We start from the raw sequence: 18,192 nt of genomic DNA, 5'->3' as shown, positions 1-18,192 counted from the left end.
TTTTCAAAGCCTGTTTCATGACCTTCATTTGTAAGTAGCAAAATAACAAAGGACTAGAGTAGAAGATTTCAGAAGCTATCCTCTGATGATAAGGGTCAGTATTTGATGACTTGAGTTGGTTAAATGTGTACATACACATGTCACTAGGGGTGTGTACACTAAGTCACATGAAAAAGAATGTACGGAGCACTGACATAGATAACTATGACAAGATGGGATCAGTATTTTTGTAACTAATTAGCACCAGAAAAGATATGTGTGTGTTGGGTAAGAAGTTTTCACGTGTTATTTTTCCTTAAAGAAGTGAAAAGTGCTTCTTTTGCTCACTTTCTGAGAGATTGGGCATCAGCATAAAGGTATGTTGTCTAGGAGCATAATTGTGAAATCTCTCCATTGTGTTGTCCGGTGTGTCAGCTGTGAAAGGTGTACTTTATGGGATAGCTTTAAAAGCCATGCATTAAAAGTGCCGGTAAGTAGATTGAGTATAAGGGGAGCAGTTGCAATAATGCCCAGTTAATTGGGCCAAGTTTGTAGGCTCTTTGCTAAGATACAGTCTCTTCTGAATGCAAACTTGCATAGAAACCTGAGTGAGTGATCTGTGTGAGAGAAATATACTAACACCTCTACTAATTTTATTTCTTAATAAAACAAGTTAGAATTTTTTATATTTGTCCTGTGGGTAACTTTTCTCCTTTTGGTTTTCCTTATGAGACTAGATATTTAATTTCCAGAACCCAATGAAACTCCCCCAAAGCCTTTTGTTTTTATGTACAACTCAGTGACAGTCCGCCTTCTCACTCAGCAACAGTGAGTTAGAAGGGAACTGTGACTTACGACAGTCTCTTCCATCCCAGAGAAGGGCGTTGCTTACCCTACAACTGGCACTACTTTGTCCTGCTTTCCTGTGGTAATTTTCTTCTATGCTGTAGGAACCCAGAAGCACTCCTGGCTGTCTTTCAAGAAATGAATCTCCCTAGGGTTGCTGGCTTCCAAAAAATGAAGAGGAATAGTGTAAGGCAAAATTGTGAAGCTCTTTTGTTGGGCAGCTTACATAGAAAGGCTCTATTGTCAGATGCTCCTGAGGTAATGACATGTAGCAGTGTGGCCATGAACACTGAATTCTGTCTGTGGGAATTCTGATCAAATTTTATTCACACTTGAAATATTTTACAAGCAATAGTGTTCTCTTGCTTTTTAAAAATACGAAGTATTAAGGATAAATAAATAAAAATTACAAAGAAAGAGAAGAATTAGGGCCATGCTTTACAAAAAATTTTCACCAAATTACTTGTAATGGTAGTCACCTCTGGTTCCTCTGGCCCAAAGGAATCTACCTCTGACTCACAAAAATTTGAGAAACTGTTGAGCATTTCATGTAAATTTTGCCTTCTGTCTCATTTTGTGAGAAAGGTTTTATTTCAGTATTTAAAAAGGAAGTTCAAAATTACTTGATTATTATTTCTTCACCTAAATATTCACTTTTCAGGAAAATGAGCTCTATTTGTCTTAGAGCTTCTCATGAACCCTGTCATTTCCCTTCTACCTTACCAGCACTGGTACTGGAGATTTGCACTGGGAAGCCTACTTGAAGGATGTCTGTGATATTGATTGGTTGGAATTCTATTTTAGTATCCTAATTTGAAAAAGTTTCATTCCTTTTTTTACTTTTTGGACTTTGTTTTAAAATTGATTTGGAATTAAATGTTAGCAACTGTTGTCAAGGTAATTAGTAATCTTTTTCCCTTTCTTATTTTCTTTTAATTAGAGAAAGAATAAACCAAAGGAACCACCCAAAGTACCCAAGTCAGCACCATTTTTCATTCCAACAATTCCTGGCCTTGTACCCAGATATGCTGCACCTGAACAAAATAATGATCCCCAACAGGTAAAAGCCAAACTGGAGCATTCTAAGTATGTGAGGTGTTAATTTTGTGTTGTAATCTTGTAGTTTTTTACCAAGACCCAGTTTTTTTTTTATCTTTTTTTCTTTTTTTTTCTTAAGATACTATTGATATACATTCTTATGAAGGTATCATATGAAAAAACTATGTGGTTTCTACATTCATCCATGCTATCAAGTCCCCCCAACACACCCCATTGCAGTCACTGTCCATCAGTGTAGTAAGATGCTACAGAGTCACTTCTTGTCTTCTGTGAGCTACACTGTCTTCCCCATGATCCCCCCTACACCGTGTGTGCCAATCATAATACCCCTCAATCCCCTTCTCCCTCCCTCCCCAGCCACCCTCCCATATCCCTCTCCTTTGTTAACCGTTAGTTCCTTCTTGGAGTCTGTGAATCTGCTGCTGTTTTGGTCCTTCAGTTTTGCTTCACTGTTGTACTTCACAAATGAGGGAAATCATTTGGAACATGCCAAGACCCAGTTTTATAGATAGAGAGTAAATGAATGATAGCTTTTAATTATAAATATAAACTTTGTTTGTTACACTTGTGTTCTTTGAATAATTTGCATTTTTTTTAAGTCTAAAGTGGTAAATCTTGGAATTTTGGCTCAAAAATCAGATTTCTGCTTGAAACTTGAAGAAGGGCTGGTAAATAATAAATGTAAGTTAAACTATAAAGTATTAAGTATCTTCAGTTTGTTGTACATTATATGAGAATAAATTAAATGAAATATTAATAGACTTTTTAGTAACTGAAAGGAGTATAAACTAAAAGGATTAAATTCTAGTTTTAATCTAATTTCAGCTTTTGTGTTATATTTAATGAGTGGCACTGAATTCAGATGATACTGATATGATATAAGGAATATAATAATCTTTTGAGAACCTTTTATACTTTATGGAAAATTATATTTTTCTTCTATTTTTTGCTTTTTTTATTTACAAAAAGGTTTTCAATACAGTTTGCAGTCCAGTAGGGACTTTTGTCTTAGGTTATTTCAGATAATTCCCAAATTATCCCATAAAAAGGCAGTTTTAAAATTTATTAACACGTTTAAATTTTGAAAGCTACAGTTGTTACCCAATCATGATAAACAAAGCTGTAGGCAGTAATAACAAAACCACAGTCACTCTGCTGTTTGACTTACCCTCTTGTTCTCTGATCCAATTGCTTTTGTTTTTATACTATTATCACTCAAACTTACATTGGCAAAAGTCAAAAAATGGTACTGATGGGCCATGGCAGATGACTAAAGAGCAGCAGGGTCACAAAGTGGGAGTAACTTGTTAGGTTTATGTGGGGAGTAAGAAGAAAACCTTGCTCTTAGTATATACTGAAAGGACAAATATAAAATTCAATGTAATGTCAAATGCCTCATATAAAAATAGTCCTAAGTGCATAGGATATATATTTGTAGGGTGCATATAAAATAAGAGTGCTTATTTCCAGGGAAAATAAGTAGATTTGGGATGGGTAAGAAATAGGTGGGGTCTTTCCCTCTTACTATCAGTTTAAATATATATTGCTTGGGGTATGAAATAGAAACAGTAATTTCCTAAGTGAAGTGGTTCTAAGTAATAACTGGATTTCTTTTGAACTTAACTTCAGATGAAGCCGCTCTTAACCGTCTGAAAGAATTAGGGCCATCAGGAATTGAAACAGAGCTGCGAAGCTTGTCTCCAGATTGTGGTGGGTCTGTAGAAGTTATGCAGAGCTTCTTAAAAATGATCGGGATGATGTTGGACAGAAAGCAAGATTTTGAGTTAGCCCAGGCATACCTTGCATTGTTTCTAAAGGTAAGTCTAATGGAAAACCACACCCCTAGCTTGCCTTCCTCTAGAGCAGTGCTGTCTGCTACCCGTACCTGTACTGCCCAAGGAGGCAGTCACTTGGCATAGGTAGCCACTGAGCACTTGAGATGTGGCTAATGTGACTGAGAAATGGAGTTTTTTAATTTATGCAAATTTTATTAATTTATATTGAAATACCTTGCTTAGTGACTCCCATATTGGACAGCTGGACAGGTCAGCATTGTAGTCTTTTTATTTTTTCTCAGCACTATTTTAATTCAACCCCCTGATTTTTCTGTGTCATCCATTTGATTCAATATACTAAACTATTAACTTTTTTGAGTAGTTATATTTTCCTTTTTTTTCTGTGATCATAAAGAAGAAGTCAGGTTTTATGTTTATTTTTGTTTTTTTCTACTGAAATAAAAATATTTACTTCTATCCTGGTTGAAGGAGTTTCAAGCTATTTGACAATTAACATTGATCCTCTTATGACTAATATAATAGAAAGCTCATGTTTATTTCAGTAGTATAATATATAGAAGGTGGTAGAAGATGCTGATTCTCTGTGATAGTTGATATGATTCTTTGTTCCATTAATATCTAAAATATTAGTTTAGATATAGTTTTCATTTGATCTAATTTAAAGTTATTTAAAAAGTAGATATTTAGGTGGTAGCATGTAGCATGAGAAAATAGAAGTGCCACAAATTGTTTCTGTATCCTTTCTTAAGTTTAGTTCGTGAATATAAATTTATTTAAATCTTTAGACAATAACTCAAAGGGCCCATGTGCCGTCTCCTACCTGTGGGCTACAATGAAAGGAGAAACTTAAAGAACCACTAAAGGATTCAGTGTTAGAACTAGGCCCTTGCTTCTGGGTCTGAGTCAGGACTATCCTTAGGTGAAATGAGTGATAACATCTTTAATTTTACTAAGGGAGTGACATTACTATAAAGGAATTCATAATAAAGAAGTTTGATGCAGGAGAGGGAAATGGAAGATGGTAATAAACAAGTATTTAAGAAAAAAGTATTCAGAATAGTATCTTCAGATGTTCTTTAGTAAAAAAGTTGAATCCAGACTAAACAAAGTTTTAATTTTCTTAAATGTTCAACTATCATATTTCTCTTTTCAGTTACACCTTAAAATGCTCCCTTCAGAGCCAGTTCTTCTAGAAGAAATGACAAAGTTGTCATCACAGGTGGAAGAAAACTGGATGCATTTACAGTCCCTCTTCAATCAAAGCATGTGTGTTTTAAATTATATAAAAAGTGCTTTGTTATAAAAATGAAGTGAGTAAATAAATCAGACTTTTATATTAAATGGGTTAACTCATACCCTGTTTTCGAAGTTTCAGTGTGGAAAGAAAATAAATGCTAGCACTACTGACTATTCAGTAATTCTCCACTTATACTTCCTTGAAATAAAATACATGCCTTTTGTTTAAAGACTTAATCTACTCGAATTATTTTTCTGAGTCTCTTCACATCAGTTACATGTATGTGACTCCTTTTGAATTGTCATCACTAACTCCTGTTTTTTGATTATCTAACACATAAGATGTTCTAGGTGCTTTGTATAAAGTATTGCTGAATTAAACTGAACATCAGTGCTTTTATGATATGAAGTAAAAAGGCATGTAACTTCCTTAGAGGCCTTGGGTGAAACGTGGATCATTTGACTCTTGGAGCTGAAGGCATGCAGCCTTAGTGCAGCCCCTCTTGTAGTGCCGAAGAGGACACTGCTGAGGTCAGCTTGGGATCTCAGCACTAGACCCAGCTTTTCTGCAGTACTGACCTAGTGCTCTCTCCAGTGTAGGCTTTCTAAGGAACTTGCTCTTTTCTCAGGAACATGAGAGGCAATTTCACAAGGCAGGTCAATGTAGGAGACAGGTGAACAGAGATTCCTAGGATAATTGAGGGAAAATTCTAATTCCAATGAAGAAACCCTTTAAAGGTGTTTCTTCTTCACTGATGACATTTTTATTTGGAAGAAATTGCTGACTCGCCTTTTATCTGAAAACCATTGTAAAGCCAGAATAACTCCAACAGTTTCTCTTTTCTCAGCATTGGTTTCTTTTCTTTTCATGGTTCAAAACTATGTGAATTAAAAATAAGCCATTCTTAACAGCACTACACTCTACAAACTGTTTTTAGTTTATATACTCAAGTAATGTCATTTGCTCTGATGTGATGGTGAGTGTGGGTATGAACTTCACAGTTACAGTGAAGCATGGGTGTTGTCGATGGTGATGGTGAATGGTCAGGTGTAATGGCCAGGACTAGGGTTAGGTTTACATGTTCACTAAGGTAAGGGAAGGATAGGGTTACAGTTACATTTACAATACAGCTCTGATGTGAGGGCGACAGTAACATTGAGCTACAGTGCTACAGTGAGGCATGGGTGACATCAATGGTGATGGTAGGGGTCTGGACCAAGAGCCAGGGCTAGGGTTAGGGTTCAGTGTTCGGGAAGGTATACAGGAGGGATAGGGTTTTGGTTAGAGTTAGGGTCTGGCTGTGATGTGAGGGTGAGTGTGAGATTGTGTTTCAGGATTACAATTTGGCGGGGGTAACATTGAAACTGATGGTGAGGGGTCAGGTCAAGAGGCCAGGGCTAGGAATAGGGTTAGGAGTTTGGTAAGGTGTACGGGAAGGACTGTGTATGGTTACAGTTAGGAACCAGCTCTGATGTGAGGTCGAGGGCGAGATTGAGGTTAAGCTTTATGGGGAGGCATGGTGGAATTTCAAACTTGACCATGAGAGTTCAGGTGCAAGGGCTGGGCTATGGTTAGGGTTAGGTGTTGGGTAAGGTGTACTGGGAGGAAAGGTTTTCAGTTACATTTAGGGTCAGGCTCTGATGTGAGGGCGAGGGAGAGATTGAACTTCAGGCTTAGAGTGAAGCGTGGGTCACATCGGTGGTGACGGTAGGGGTCTGGATCATGAGCCGGGACTAGGGTTAGGATTAGGTTTTTGGAAAGGTGTTCAGGGAGGATAGGCTTACGGTTACAGTTAGGATCTGGCTCAGATTTGAGGGTGAGGGTGAGATAGAGCTTCAGTGTTACTGTGAGGCATTGGTGATGTCCATGGTGACTGAGGGTTGAGGTCCAAGGTCCAGGGCTAGGGTTAGGGTTAGGAGTTAGATAAGGTGTACGGTCAAGATAGTGTTATGGTTATAGTTAGGAAACAGGTCTAATATGAGGGTGAAAGAAAGATTGCGGTTCAGGATTTTGGGGAGGTGTGGTGGACATAAATGTTGACCATTACTTATAAGGTGCAAGGGCACGGCTACAGTTAAAGTTAGGTGATCGGTAAGGTGTAATGGTGGATAGGGTTGTGGTTAGAGATAGGATCCGGCTGTGATGTGAGGACTAGGGTGAGACTGAGGTTCAGTTTTATGGTGAGGTGTGGGGGACGTCAATGGTAATGGTCTGGTGTCAGGTCCAGGGGCCCTGGGCTAGGGTTAAGTTTAGTGTCCGGGAGGATAGGGAATCAGTTACACTAATCTGGCTCTGATGTGAGGGTGATGTTGATATTGACCATGAGGGGTCAGGTCCAAGGGCAGTGGAAGGGCTGGACTAGGTGTTCCGGAAGGTATACAGGGATGATAGCATTATTGTTAGATGTTAGGTATGGCTCCGAGGAGATAGTGTGTGTGGGTAAGAAATTCACTGTTACAGTGAAGTGTGGGTGTTGTCAATGTTGACGGTGTGTGGTCAGGTTGAGTGGCAAGGGCTTTGATTAGGCTTTGATGTTTGGTAAAGTGTAATGGCAGGATAGGGTTATGGTTACATTTAGGATATGACTCTAATGTGAGGGCGAAAGTAAGATTGAGCTACAGTGTTACAGTGAGGAATGGGTGACATCGATGGTGATGTTAGGGGTCTGGTCCAAAAGCCAGGGCTAGATTTAGGGTTCAGTGTTTGGGAGGGTGTACAGGAGGGACGGGGTTTCGCTTATAGTTATGGTCTGGCTGTGATGTGAGGGTGAGTGTGAGATTGGGTCTCAGACATATGGTTTGGTGGGGCTGACCCTAAATGTATTCTGATGGGTCCGGTGAAGGGTTCAGGTCTAGGGTTAGAGTTAGGTGCTCAGTAACATGTATGGGCAGAATAGCGCTGTGGTTACATTGAGGATCTGGCTCTGATGTGACAATGAGTGCCAGATAGAGTGACAGGTTTGCGGTGAGCTCTGCGGGGGTGTCGATGTTGATCCTGAGGGGTCAGCTCCAGGGTCTAGGGCTAGTGTTTGGGTTGGGTTTTGGTAAGAAGTACAGGCAGGATAGGGTTATGTTTACATTTTGGATTCGGCTCTGATATGAGGACGACAGTGACATTGAATGACAGTGTTACAGTGAGACACTGGTGATGTCGATTTTCACGTTAGGGTTCTGTTCCAAGAGTCAGGGCTAGGGTAAGTGTTCGGTGTTTGGAAATGTGTACGGAGGTGATAGGGTTTCGGTTCTTGTTAGGGTCTGGGTGTGATATGAGGGTGAGTGTGAGACGGTCTCAGGTTTGCGATTTGGTCGTTTGGACACTGAAATGGTGGTGAAGTGTTCGGTGCAGTGATGAGGGCTACGGTTAGAGTTACGTGTTCGGTAATGTGTATGGGCAGGATATCGCTACGTTTACAGTGAGGATCTGGCTCTGACGTGAGATTGAGGGTCCGATTGCATGACAGGTTTATGGTGAGCTGTGGGGTTTGTGTAGTTGTGAGAGATCATGTCCAGGGGCCTGGGCTTGGGAAACGTTTAGTGTTTCGGTAAGGTTTATGTGAAGGATAGGGTTATGGTTAAATTTAGGACTCAGCTCTGATGTGAGGGCAACTGCGAGATTGAATGACAGTGGTACAGTGAGACATGGGTGACGTCGATATTCATGGTAAGGGTCTGTTCCAAGTGAAAGGGCCAGGGTTAGGGTTCAGTGTTTGGGAAGGTGTACTGTGGTGATAGAAGTTTGGTTAGAAGGTCCTGCTGTGATGTGAGGGTGAGTGCGAGAGTGAGTCTTAGGTGTACTATATGGTGGGGCTGACACTAAAATGATGGAGAGGGGTCTGGTTCAATGGCCAGGGCAAAGGTTAGGATTAAATGTTTGGTAATTGGTACTGGATGGATAGCACTATGGTTACAGTTAGGTTATTGCTCTGATGTGAAGGTGAGGGCGTGGTTGAGCGTCAGCTTTTTGGTGAGCTGTGTGTGATGTCATTGTTGACTGTGGGTGGTCAGTTCCTGGGGCCAGGGCTAGGGTTAGGGTAAGGGATTCAGTAAGGTGTATGGGCAGGATAGGGTTATGTTTACATTTAGGACTTGGCTCTGATGTGAGGGCAACAGTGAGATTGAATGACAATGTTATAGTGAGACATGCATGATGTCTATATTCATGGTAGGGTTCTTTTCCAAGTGATACGGCTAGGGTTAGGGTTTGATGTTAGGTAAGGTGTACGTGGGTGATAGGGTTTTGGTTCAAGTTAGGGTCCATCTGTGATGGGAGAGTGAGTATGAGATTGGGTCTCATGTTTAGGATTTGATGTTGAGGGGTCCAGTATAGCAGCCATGGCTAGGGCTGGTTTATGTGTTCTGTAATTTGTACGAGCAGGATAGCACTACGTTTAGGGTGAGGATCAAGTTCTGCTGTGAGGGTGAGTGAGAGATTGAGCGACAGGTTTATGGTGAGCTGTGGGGGTTGTCAGTGTTGAATGTGAAGGGTCAGTTCCAGGGGCTAGGGCTAGGTTTAATGTTAGGGGTTCTGTAGGGTGTATGGGCAGCTTAGGGTTATGGTTACATTTAGGACTCGGCTCTGATGTGAGGGAGACAGATTGAATGACAGTGTTACAGTGAGATGTGTGACGTTGATATTCATGGTTGGGGTATGCTCCAAGGGAAAGGCCTGGGATTAGGGTTCGGTGTTTGGGAACGTGTACAGGTGTGATAGGGTTTCATTTAGATTTAGAGTGTGGCTGTGATGTGATGGTAAGTGAGATTGAGTTTCAGGTTTTCGATATGGTGGGGCTGACACTAAAATAATGGTGAGGGATCCGGTGCAATGGCCAGGGCAAGGGTAAGTGTTAAGTGTTTAGTAATGGGTACTGGCAGGATTGCGCTATTGTTATAATGAGGATATGGCTCTGAAGAGAGGGTGAAGGCGAGATTGAGTGACAGGTTTACGGTGAGCTGTGGGTGATGTCGATGTTGACTGTGACGGTCAGGTCCAGGTGCCTGTGCTACGGTTAGGGTTGTGAGTTCGGTAATCGTTGTGGTCAGGATAGTGCTTCGGTTACAGTAAGGTTCTGCTCTGATGTGAGGGAGAGGGCGATATTGAGTGATAGGTTTACGGTGAGCTGTGGGTGATGCGATGTTGATCGTAAGGGTAAGGTCCAGGGACCAGGGCTATTCTTAGTGTTAGGGGTTTGTAAGTTCTACAGGCAGGATAGGGTTATGGTTACATTTAGGGCTCTGCTATCATGTGAGGGTGACAGCGAGATTGAATGACAGTGTTCCAGTGAGACACGGCTAACGTCGATATTCATGGTAGGGTTCTGTTCGAACAGTCAGGGCTTGGGTAAGGTTTTGGTGTCTAGTAATGTGTACGTGGGTGATAAGGTTTTGGTTCAAGTTAGGGTCCCACTGTGATGTGAGGGTGTGAGATTGGGTCTCAGGTTTATGAATTTTGGGACTGACACTAAAATGATGGTTACGTTTCTGGTGTAGGTGCCATGGCTAGGGTTTGGGTTATGTGTTCGGTAATGGGTACGGACAGCATAGTGCTACGGTTAAGGTGATAGGGCTCTGATGTGATGGTGATTGAGAGATTGAGTGACAGGTTTTCAGTGAGATGTGGGGGGTGTTGATGTTGACCATGAAGAGTCAAGTCCAGGGGACAGGGCTAGGTTTATGATTAGGGGTTCTGTAAGATATATGGGAAAGATTGGGTTATGGTTACATTTAGGACTCAGCTCTGATGTGAGGGCAACAGTGAGATTGAATGACGTGGATGATGTCAGTATTCATGGTAGGGGACTGTTCCAAGGGTCAGGGCTAGGGTTAGGTTTCGGTGTTTGGGAAGGTGAATGGGGCTGATAGGGATTCAGTTCGAGGTAGGGTCCATCTTTGATGTAAGTGTGAGTCCAAGATTGGGTCTCAGGTTAAGGATTTTGTGGGGCTGACCCTAAAATTATAATGATGGGTCCAGTGTAGAGACCAGTCCTTGGGTTAGGGTTAAATGTTCAATAATGCATACAGGCAGGATAGCACTATGGTTAGAGTGAGGATCTGGCTCTGATGTGAGGGTAAAGGCAACATTGAGTGACAGGTATATGGTGAGCTGTGGGTGATGTTGATTTTGCCCATGACAGTCAAGTCAAAGAGCCAGTGCTAGGGTTAGGGTTGTGTATTCAGTAATGGGTATGGTCAGGATCGTGCTTCGGTTACAGTGAGGTTCTGGCTCTGATGAGAGGGTGAGGTCGAGTTTGAGTGACACGTTTACGGAGAGCTGTGGGTGATGTCTATGTTGCCTATGAAGGTCAGGTCCAGGGATCAGGGCTAGTGTTACGGTTAGATGTTTGGTAAGGTGTACAGGCAGGATAGGGTTATGGTTACATTTAGGGCTCGGCTGTGATGTGAGGGTGACACTGATATTGAATGACAGTGTTACACTTAGACACAGTTTATGTTGATTTTCATGGTAGGATTCTGTTCCAAGTGTCAGGGCTAGGCTTAGGGTTTGGTGTTTGGGAAGGTGTATGTGGGTGTTAGGGTTTCGGTTCGAGTTAGGGTCCAGCTGTGATGGGAGGGTGAGTGCGATATTGGTTCTCAAGTTTATGATTTGGTGGGGCTAACACTAAAATAATGGTGAGGGTTCCAGTGTAGTGTTCATGGCTAGGGATAGGGTTATGTGTTCGGTAATGGGTATGCGCAGTATAGCGCTATGTTTCAGATAAGGATCGGGCTCTGATGTGAAGGTCTGTGAGAGATTGAGCAACAGCATTATGATGAGCTGTGTGGTTGTCATTGTTGACCATGAAGGTTCAGGTTCAGTGGGCAGGGCTAAGTTCAGGGTTAGGTTTTCTGTAAGGTGTATGGGCAGTATAGGATTATTGTTAAATTTAGGACTTGGCTCTGATGTGAGGGTGACATTGAGATTGAATGACATTGTTACAGTGAGACAGGGGTGACTTCATTATTCATGGTAGAGGTCTGTTACAAGACTCATGTATAGGGTGAGGGTATGGTTTATGGGAAGGTGTACAAGGGTGATAGGGTTTTGGTTCGAGTTAGGGTCCATCTTTGATGTGAGGGTGAGTGTGAGATTGGGTCTTGGGTTTATGATATTGTGGGGCTGATAGTAAAATGATGGTGAAGGGTCCAGTGCAATGTTCAGGGCTAGTGTTAGGGTTAGGTGTTCAGTCAGGTGTACAGGCAGGATAGGGTTATGGTTACATTTAGGACTCTGCTCTGATGTGAGGGTTACACTGAGATTGAATGACAGTGTTACAGTGAGACACAGGTGATGTCAATATTCATGGTAGGGGTCTGTTTCAAGAGTCAGGGCTAGGGTTAGGTTTCAGATCTAATGTGAGGACAACAGCGAGATTGAATGTCTGTGTTACAGTGAGACATGGGTGATGTCGATATTCATGGTAGAGGTCTGTTCCAAGTGAAAGGGCTAGGGTTAGATATCGGTGCTTTGAAAGGTGTACTGGAGTGATAGGTTTTTGGTTTGAGTTAGGGTCTGTCTGTGATGTGCGGGTGAGTGCAAGATTGGGTCTAAGGTTTAAGATATGGTGGGGCTGAAACTAAAATTATTATGAGGGGTCTGGTACAATGGCCATGGCTAGGGTTAGGGTTAGGTGTTCTGTAAAGGGGATGAGCAGGATAGCGCTATGGTTACAGTGCGGATCTGGCTCTGATGTGAGGGTGAGGGCGAGATTGAGTAACAGGTTTACGGTGAGCTGTGGGTGATGTTGATGTTGACCATGACAGTAAGGGCCAGGGTTCAGGGCAAGGGTTAAGGTAGTGTGTTCTTTTACAGGTATGGTCAGGATAGTGCTACAGTTACAGTGAGGTTCTGGCTATTATGTGAGGGTGAGGGCAAGATTGAGCAACAGGTTTCTGGTTAGCTGTGGGTGATGTTGATGTTGGCTGTGAATGTCAGTTCCAGGGACAATGGCTAAGGATAGGGTTAGGGTTTTGGTAAGGTGTATGGGCAGCATAGGTTTTGGTTACATTTATGTCTTGGCTCTGCTGTGAGGGCGAGTCCGATACTGAATGACAGTGTTACAGTGAAACACAGGTGATATCACTATTCATGGTAGGGTCTGTTCCAAGAGTCAGGTCTCTGGTTAGGGATCGGTGTTTGGGAGGTTGTACGGGGGTGATAGGGTTTCAGTTCAAGTTAGGGTCTGGCTGTGATGTGAAGGAGAGTGCAAGATTGGTTGTCAGGTTCGCGATTTGGTGGGGCTGACACTCTAATGATGGTTAGGTGTCCAGTGTATGTGCGATGGCTAGGTTAGGGTTACGTGTTTGGTAATGGGCATGGGCAGCATAACGCTTCGGTTAAGGTGAGAATAGGGCTCTGATGTGAGGGTGAGGGTGAGAGTGGGTGACAGGTGTATGGTGCGCTGTGTGTGATGTCAATGTTGACCGTGAGGCATCAAGTCCAAGGGCCAGGGCTAGGGTTAGGATTAGTTGTTCAGTAAGGTGTATGGGTAGGATAGGGTTATGTTTACATTTAGAAATCTGTTCTGATGTGACGGAGACAGCGTGATTGAATGACAGTGTTACAGTGAGACACAGGTGACATCAATATTCATGGTAGGTGTCTGTTCCAAGAGTCAGGGCTAGGGTTAGGGTTCAGTGTTTGGGAATGTGTACTTTGGTGATAGGGGTTCAGTTCGAGTTAGCATCCATCTGTAATTTGAGGGTGAGTGCGAGATTAGGTCTCAGGTTTACGATTTTGTGGGGCTGACCCTTAAAGCATTCTGATGGGTCTGATGCAGAGTCCAAGGCTTGGCTTTGCATTAAATGTTCGGTAATGGATGCAGGCAGGATAGTGCTATTGTTTCAGTGAGGATCTGGCTCTGATGTGAGGGTGAAGGAAAGATTGTGTGACAGGTTCATGGTGAGCTGTGGTGATGTCCATTTTGACTGTGACGGTCAGGTCCAGGGGCCAGGTCTAGGATTAGGCTTTTATGTTCGGAAATGTTTATGTTCCGGATAGCTCTACTGTTACAGTGAGGTTTTGGCTCTGATGTGAGCGTGAGGGCGAGATTGAGTGACAGGTTTACAGTGATCTGTGTTTGTTGTCGATTTTGACCATGAGGGTCAGTTCCAGGGACCATGACCAGTGTTAGGGTTAGGGGTTTAGTAAGGTGTATGTGCAGGATAGGGTTATGGCTACATATAGGACTCAGCTCTGATGTGAGGGCAAGAGCGAGATGGAATTATTCTGTTATATTGAGACAGGGGTGATGTCTTTGTTCATGGTAGGTATCTGTTCCAAGAGTCACGGGTAGGGTTTTGGTTCAGTGTTTGAGAAGGTGTACGTGGATGATAGAGTTTAATGTAGAGTCCGTCTTTGTTATGAGGATGAGTGTGATATTGTATCTCAGGTTTGCAATTTTGTGGGGCTGACGCTAAAGGGATTCTGATGGGTCCAGTGCTGAGTCCAGGGCTAGGGTAAGGGTTAAGTGTTTTGTAATGATTACAGGCAGGATAGCACTACATATACAGTGCGGATCTGCATCTGATGCAAAGGTAAGGGCGAGATTGAGTGACAGGTATATGGTGAGCTGTAGGTGATATCGATGTTCATGACGGTCAAGTCCAGTCACCAGGGCTAGGGTTAGGGTTCTGTGTTTGGTAATCATTAAAATCAGGATTGCACTTAGGTTACAGTGAGGTTCTGTCTCTGATGTGAAGTTGAGAGCGAGACTGGGTCTCAGGTTTACGATTTTCTGGGGCTGACCATAAATGTATTCTGATGTGTCCAGTGCAGAGTCCATGGCTAGGATTAGAGTTCAATGTTCGTTAATGTGTATAAGCAGGATAGAGCTATGTTTACAGCGAGAATCTGGCTCTGATATGAGGGTGAGGGTGAGATGTATTCACAGGTGTACGTTGAAATGTGAGGTTTGTCGATATTGACCCTGAGGTGTCAGGTCCAGGGGCCAGAAGTATGATTAGGTTTAAGTGTTTGGTTAGGTGTATGGGCAGGATAGGGTTATGTTTACATTTAGGACTCTGCTAAATGTATTATTATGGGATGATAGTGCTCTTGTTACAGTGAGCATCTGGCTCTGATGTGAGCGTGACAGAGAGATTGAGTGACTGGTATATGAGGAGCTGTGTGTTGTTTCGATGTTGACCATGAGTGGTCAGATACAGGAGCCATGGCTAGGGTTAGGATTAGGAATTGGGAAAGCTATATGGGCAGGATAGGGTTATGTTTACATTTAGGACTTGGCTCTGATGTGAGGTTGACAGCGAGATTGAATGACAGTGTTACAGTGACACAAGGGTTATTTCGATATTCATGGTAGGGGTCTTTTCCAAGAGTCAGGGCTAGGGTTAGGGTTTGGCATTTGGGAAGCTGTACGTGGGTAATAGGGTTTGATTCTTGTTAGGATCTGGTTGTAATGTGAGGGTGAATGCGAGGTTGAGTGATAGGTTTATGGTGAGGTGTGGGTTAAGTCGATGTTGACCATGAGGTTCAAATCCAGGAGCCAGTGCAAGGGTTATGGTTAGGGGTTCAGTAATGTGTACGGACAGAATAGGGTTATGAGTACATTTAGGGGTCGGCTGTGATGTGAGGGCGACAAGTGAGATTGAATTATAGTGTTACATTAAGACATGGGTGACTTTGATATTCATGGTAGGGGTCTGTTCCAACATTCAGGGCTAGGGTTAGGGTTTGCTATTTGGGAATGTGTCCTTGGGTGATACAGTTTTGGTTAGAGTTAGGGTAGGTCATTGATGTGAAGGTGAGTGAGAAATTGGGTCTCAGGTTTACAATTTTGTGGGGCTGACCCTAAAAGAATTCTGAGGGGCCCGGTGCAGAGTCCTGGGGTAGGGTTAGGTTTAAGTGTTTGGTAATGCTTACGGGCAGGATAGCACTACAGTTACAGTGTGGATCTTACTCTAATGTGAGGGTTAAGGCGAGAATGAGTGACAGGTTTATGGTGAGCTGTGGGTGATGTCGATTTTCACCATGATGGTCAAATCCATGTGCCAGGGCTAGGGTTAGGTTTCTGTGTATGGTAATGGGTAAGATCAGGATTGTACTTCGGCTACAGTGAAGTTCTGACTCTGATGTGAGTAAGAGGGCAAGATTGGGTCTCACATTTACTATTTTGTGGGGCTGACAAAAAAGGTATACTGATGGGTCGGGTGCAGAATCCAGGGCTAGCATTAGGGTTACATGTTTGGTAATGCATATTGGCAGGATAGCTCTACAGTTACAGCGTGGATCTGCCTCTGATGTGAGGGTGAGGGCGAGATTGAAGGACAGGTATATGGTAAGCTGTAGGTGATATCGATGCTCACCATGACGGTCAAGTCCAGGCACCAAGGCTAGGGTTAGTGTTCTGTGTTCGGTAATTGTTAAAATCAGTATCGCACTTAGGTTACAGTGAGGTTCTGGCTCTGATGTGAGGTTGAGAGTGAGACTCAGTCTCAGGTTTACGATTTTGTGGGGCTGACCATAAAAGTATTCTGATGGGTCCGGTGCAGAGTTCATGGTTTGGATTAGAGTTAAATGTTCGTTAATGCGTATGAGTAGGATAGAGCTATGTTTACAGTGAGAGTCTGGCTCTGATGTGAGGGTGAGGGCGAGATTGATTGACAGGTGTACGTTGAAACATGGGGTTTGTCGATGTTGACCCTGAGGTGTCAGATCCAGGGGCCAGGGATAAGATAAAGGTTATGCGTTCGGTAAACTGTACAGGCAGGTTAGATTGATGGTTATATTTAGGACTCTGCTCTGATGTGAGGGAGACAGCGTGATTGAATGACAGTGTTACAGTGAGACATGGGAGACAGCAATATTCATAGTAGGGATCTGTTCCAAGACTCAGGGATAGGGTTAGGGTTTGGAATTAGGGAAGGTGTACGTGGGTGATAGGGTCTCAGTTTGAATTAGTGTCTGGCTGTGATGTGATGGGGAGTGCGGGTGTGGGTCTCTGGTTTACGATTTTGCGGGGTTGACTCTAAAAGTGTTCTGATGGGTCCCATGCAGAGTGCAAGGCTAGGGTTAGTGTTAAATGTTCGGTAATGGTTACAGCAAAATAGTGCTCTTGTTACAGTGAGGATCTGGCTCTGATGTGAGCGTGATGGTGAAATTGAGGGACCAGTATACGGGAAGCAGTGTGTTGTGTCGATGTCAACCATGAGGGGTCAGATCCAGAAGCCATGGCTAGGGTTACAGTTAGGGTTTCAGTAAACTATACAGGCAGGATTGGTTTATTGTTTCATTTAGGACTCGACTCTGATGTGAGGGTGACAGTGAGATTGAATGACAGTGTTACAGTGACACAAGGGCGACATCAATATTCATGGTAGGGGTCTTTTCCAAGAGTCAGGGCTAGGGTTAGGTTTCAGTGTTTGGGAAGTTGTATGTGGGTGATAGGGTTTGATTCGTGTTTGGGTTGGCCATAATGTGAGGGTGAGGGCGAGACTGAGTGACAAGTTTACGGTGAGGTGTGTGTTATGTCAATGTTGACCTTGCTGTTTAGATCCAGGATCCAGTGCAAGGGTTAGGGTTAGGGTTTCAGTAATGTGTACAGACAGGATAGGGTTATGAGTACATTTAGGGGTTGGCTGTGATGTGAGGGCGACAGTGAGATTGAATGACAGTGTTATGTTGAGACACTGGTGAATTCGATATTCATGGTAGTGGTCTGTTCCAACATTCAGGGCTTGGGTTAAAGTTCGGTATTTGGGAATTTGTCCATTGGTGATATGGTTTCAGTTAGAGTTAGGACAGGTCCCTAATATGAGGCTGAGTGCAAAATTGGATCTCAGGTTTACGACTTGGTGGGGCTGAACGTAAGAGAATTCTGAGGGGCTCAGTGCAGAGTCCTGGGCTAGAGTTAAGTTTAAGTGTTTTGTAATAATTACGGGCAGGATAGCACTACTGCTACAGTGTGAATCTGCCTCTAATGTTAGGGTTAAGGTGTGATTGAGTGACTGGTTTATGGTGAGCTGTGGGTGACGTAGATTTTCACCATGATGGTAAAGTCCATGTGCCAGGGCTATGGTTAGGTTCTGTGTTTGGTAATGGGTAAGGTCAGGATCATGCTTCGGCTACAGTGAAGTTCTGACTCTGATGTGAGTAAGAGGGCAAGATTGGGTCTCACGTTTACTATTTTGTGGGGCTGACAATAAAGGTATTCTGATGGGTCTGGTGCAAAATCTAGGGTTAAGGTTAGGGTTAAGTGTTAGTGCATATGGGCAGGATAGCACAACGATTACAGTGAGAATCTGGCTCTGATGTTAGGGTGAG

At 43.0% G+C, this 18,192-nt stretch overlaps 1 protein-coding gene across 2 annotated transcripts in view; it reads left to right on the top strand.

Annotated features, from left to right (window-relative positions):
* WDR36 (WD repeat domain 36) overlaps window positions 1–5,332 on the top strand; it is a 48,145-nt gene extending 42,813 nt beyond the window's left edge. For both annotated transcript variants that reach the window (XM_037011957.2, XM_073233053.1), the window contains 4 exons: window positions 1,766–1,885; window positions 2,484–2,565; window positions 3,514–3,701; window positions 4,834–5,332. In XM_037011957.2, the coding sequence (XP_036867852.2) occupies window positions 1,766–1,885; window positions 2,484–2,565; window positions 3,514–3,701; window positions 4,834–4,983 (540 nt within the window). In that variant the 3' untranslated portion in view covers window positions 4,984–5,332. The remainder of the gene's footprint in view (window positions 1–1,765; window positions 1,886–2,483; window positions 2,566–3,513; window positions 3,702–4,833) is intronic.
* The last annotated feature ends 12,860 nt before the right edge of the window (window positions 5,333–18,192 follow it).

Source organism: Manis javanica, chromosome 1 (genome assembly GCF_040802235.1).
Source record: "Manis javanica isolate MJ-LG chromosome 1, MJ_LKY, whole genome shotgun sequence".
NCBI lineage: Eukaryota > Metazoa > Chordata > Mammalia > Pholidota > Manidae > Manis > Manis javanica.
Note: the sequence above shows the minus strand (reverse complement) of the source record. Positions and strands in the feature narration are given on the sequence as shown.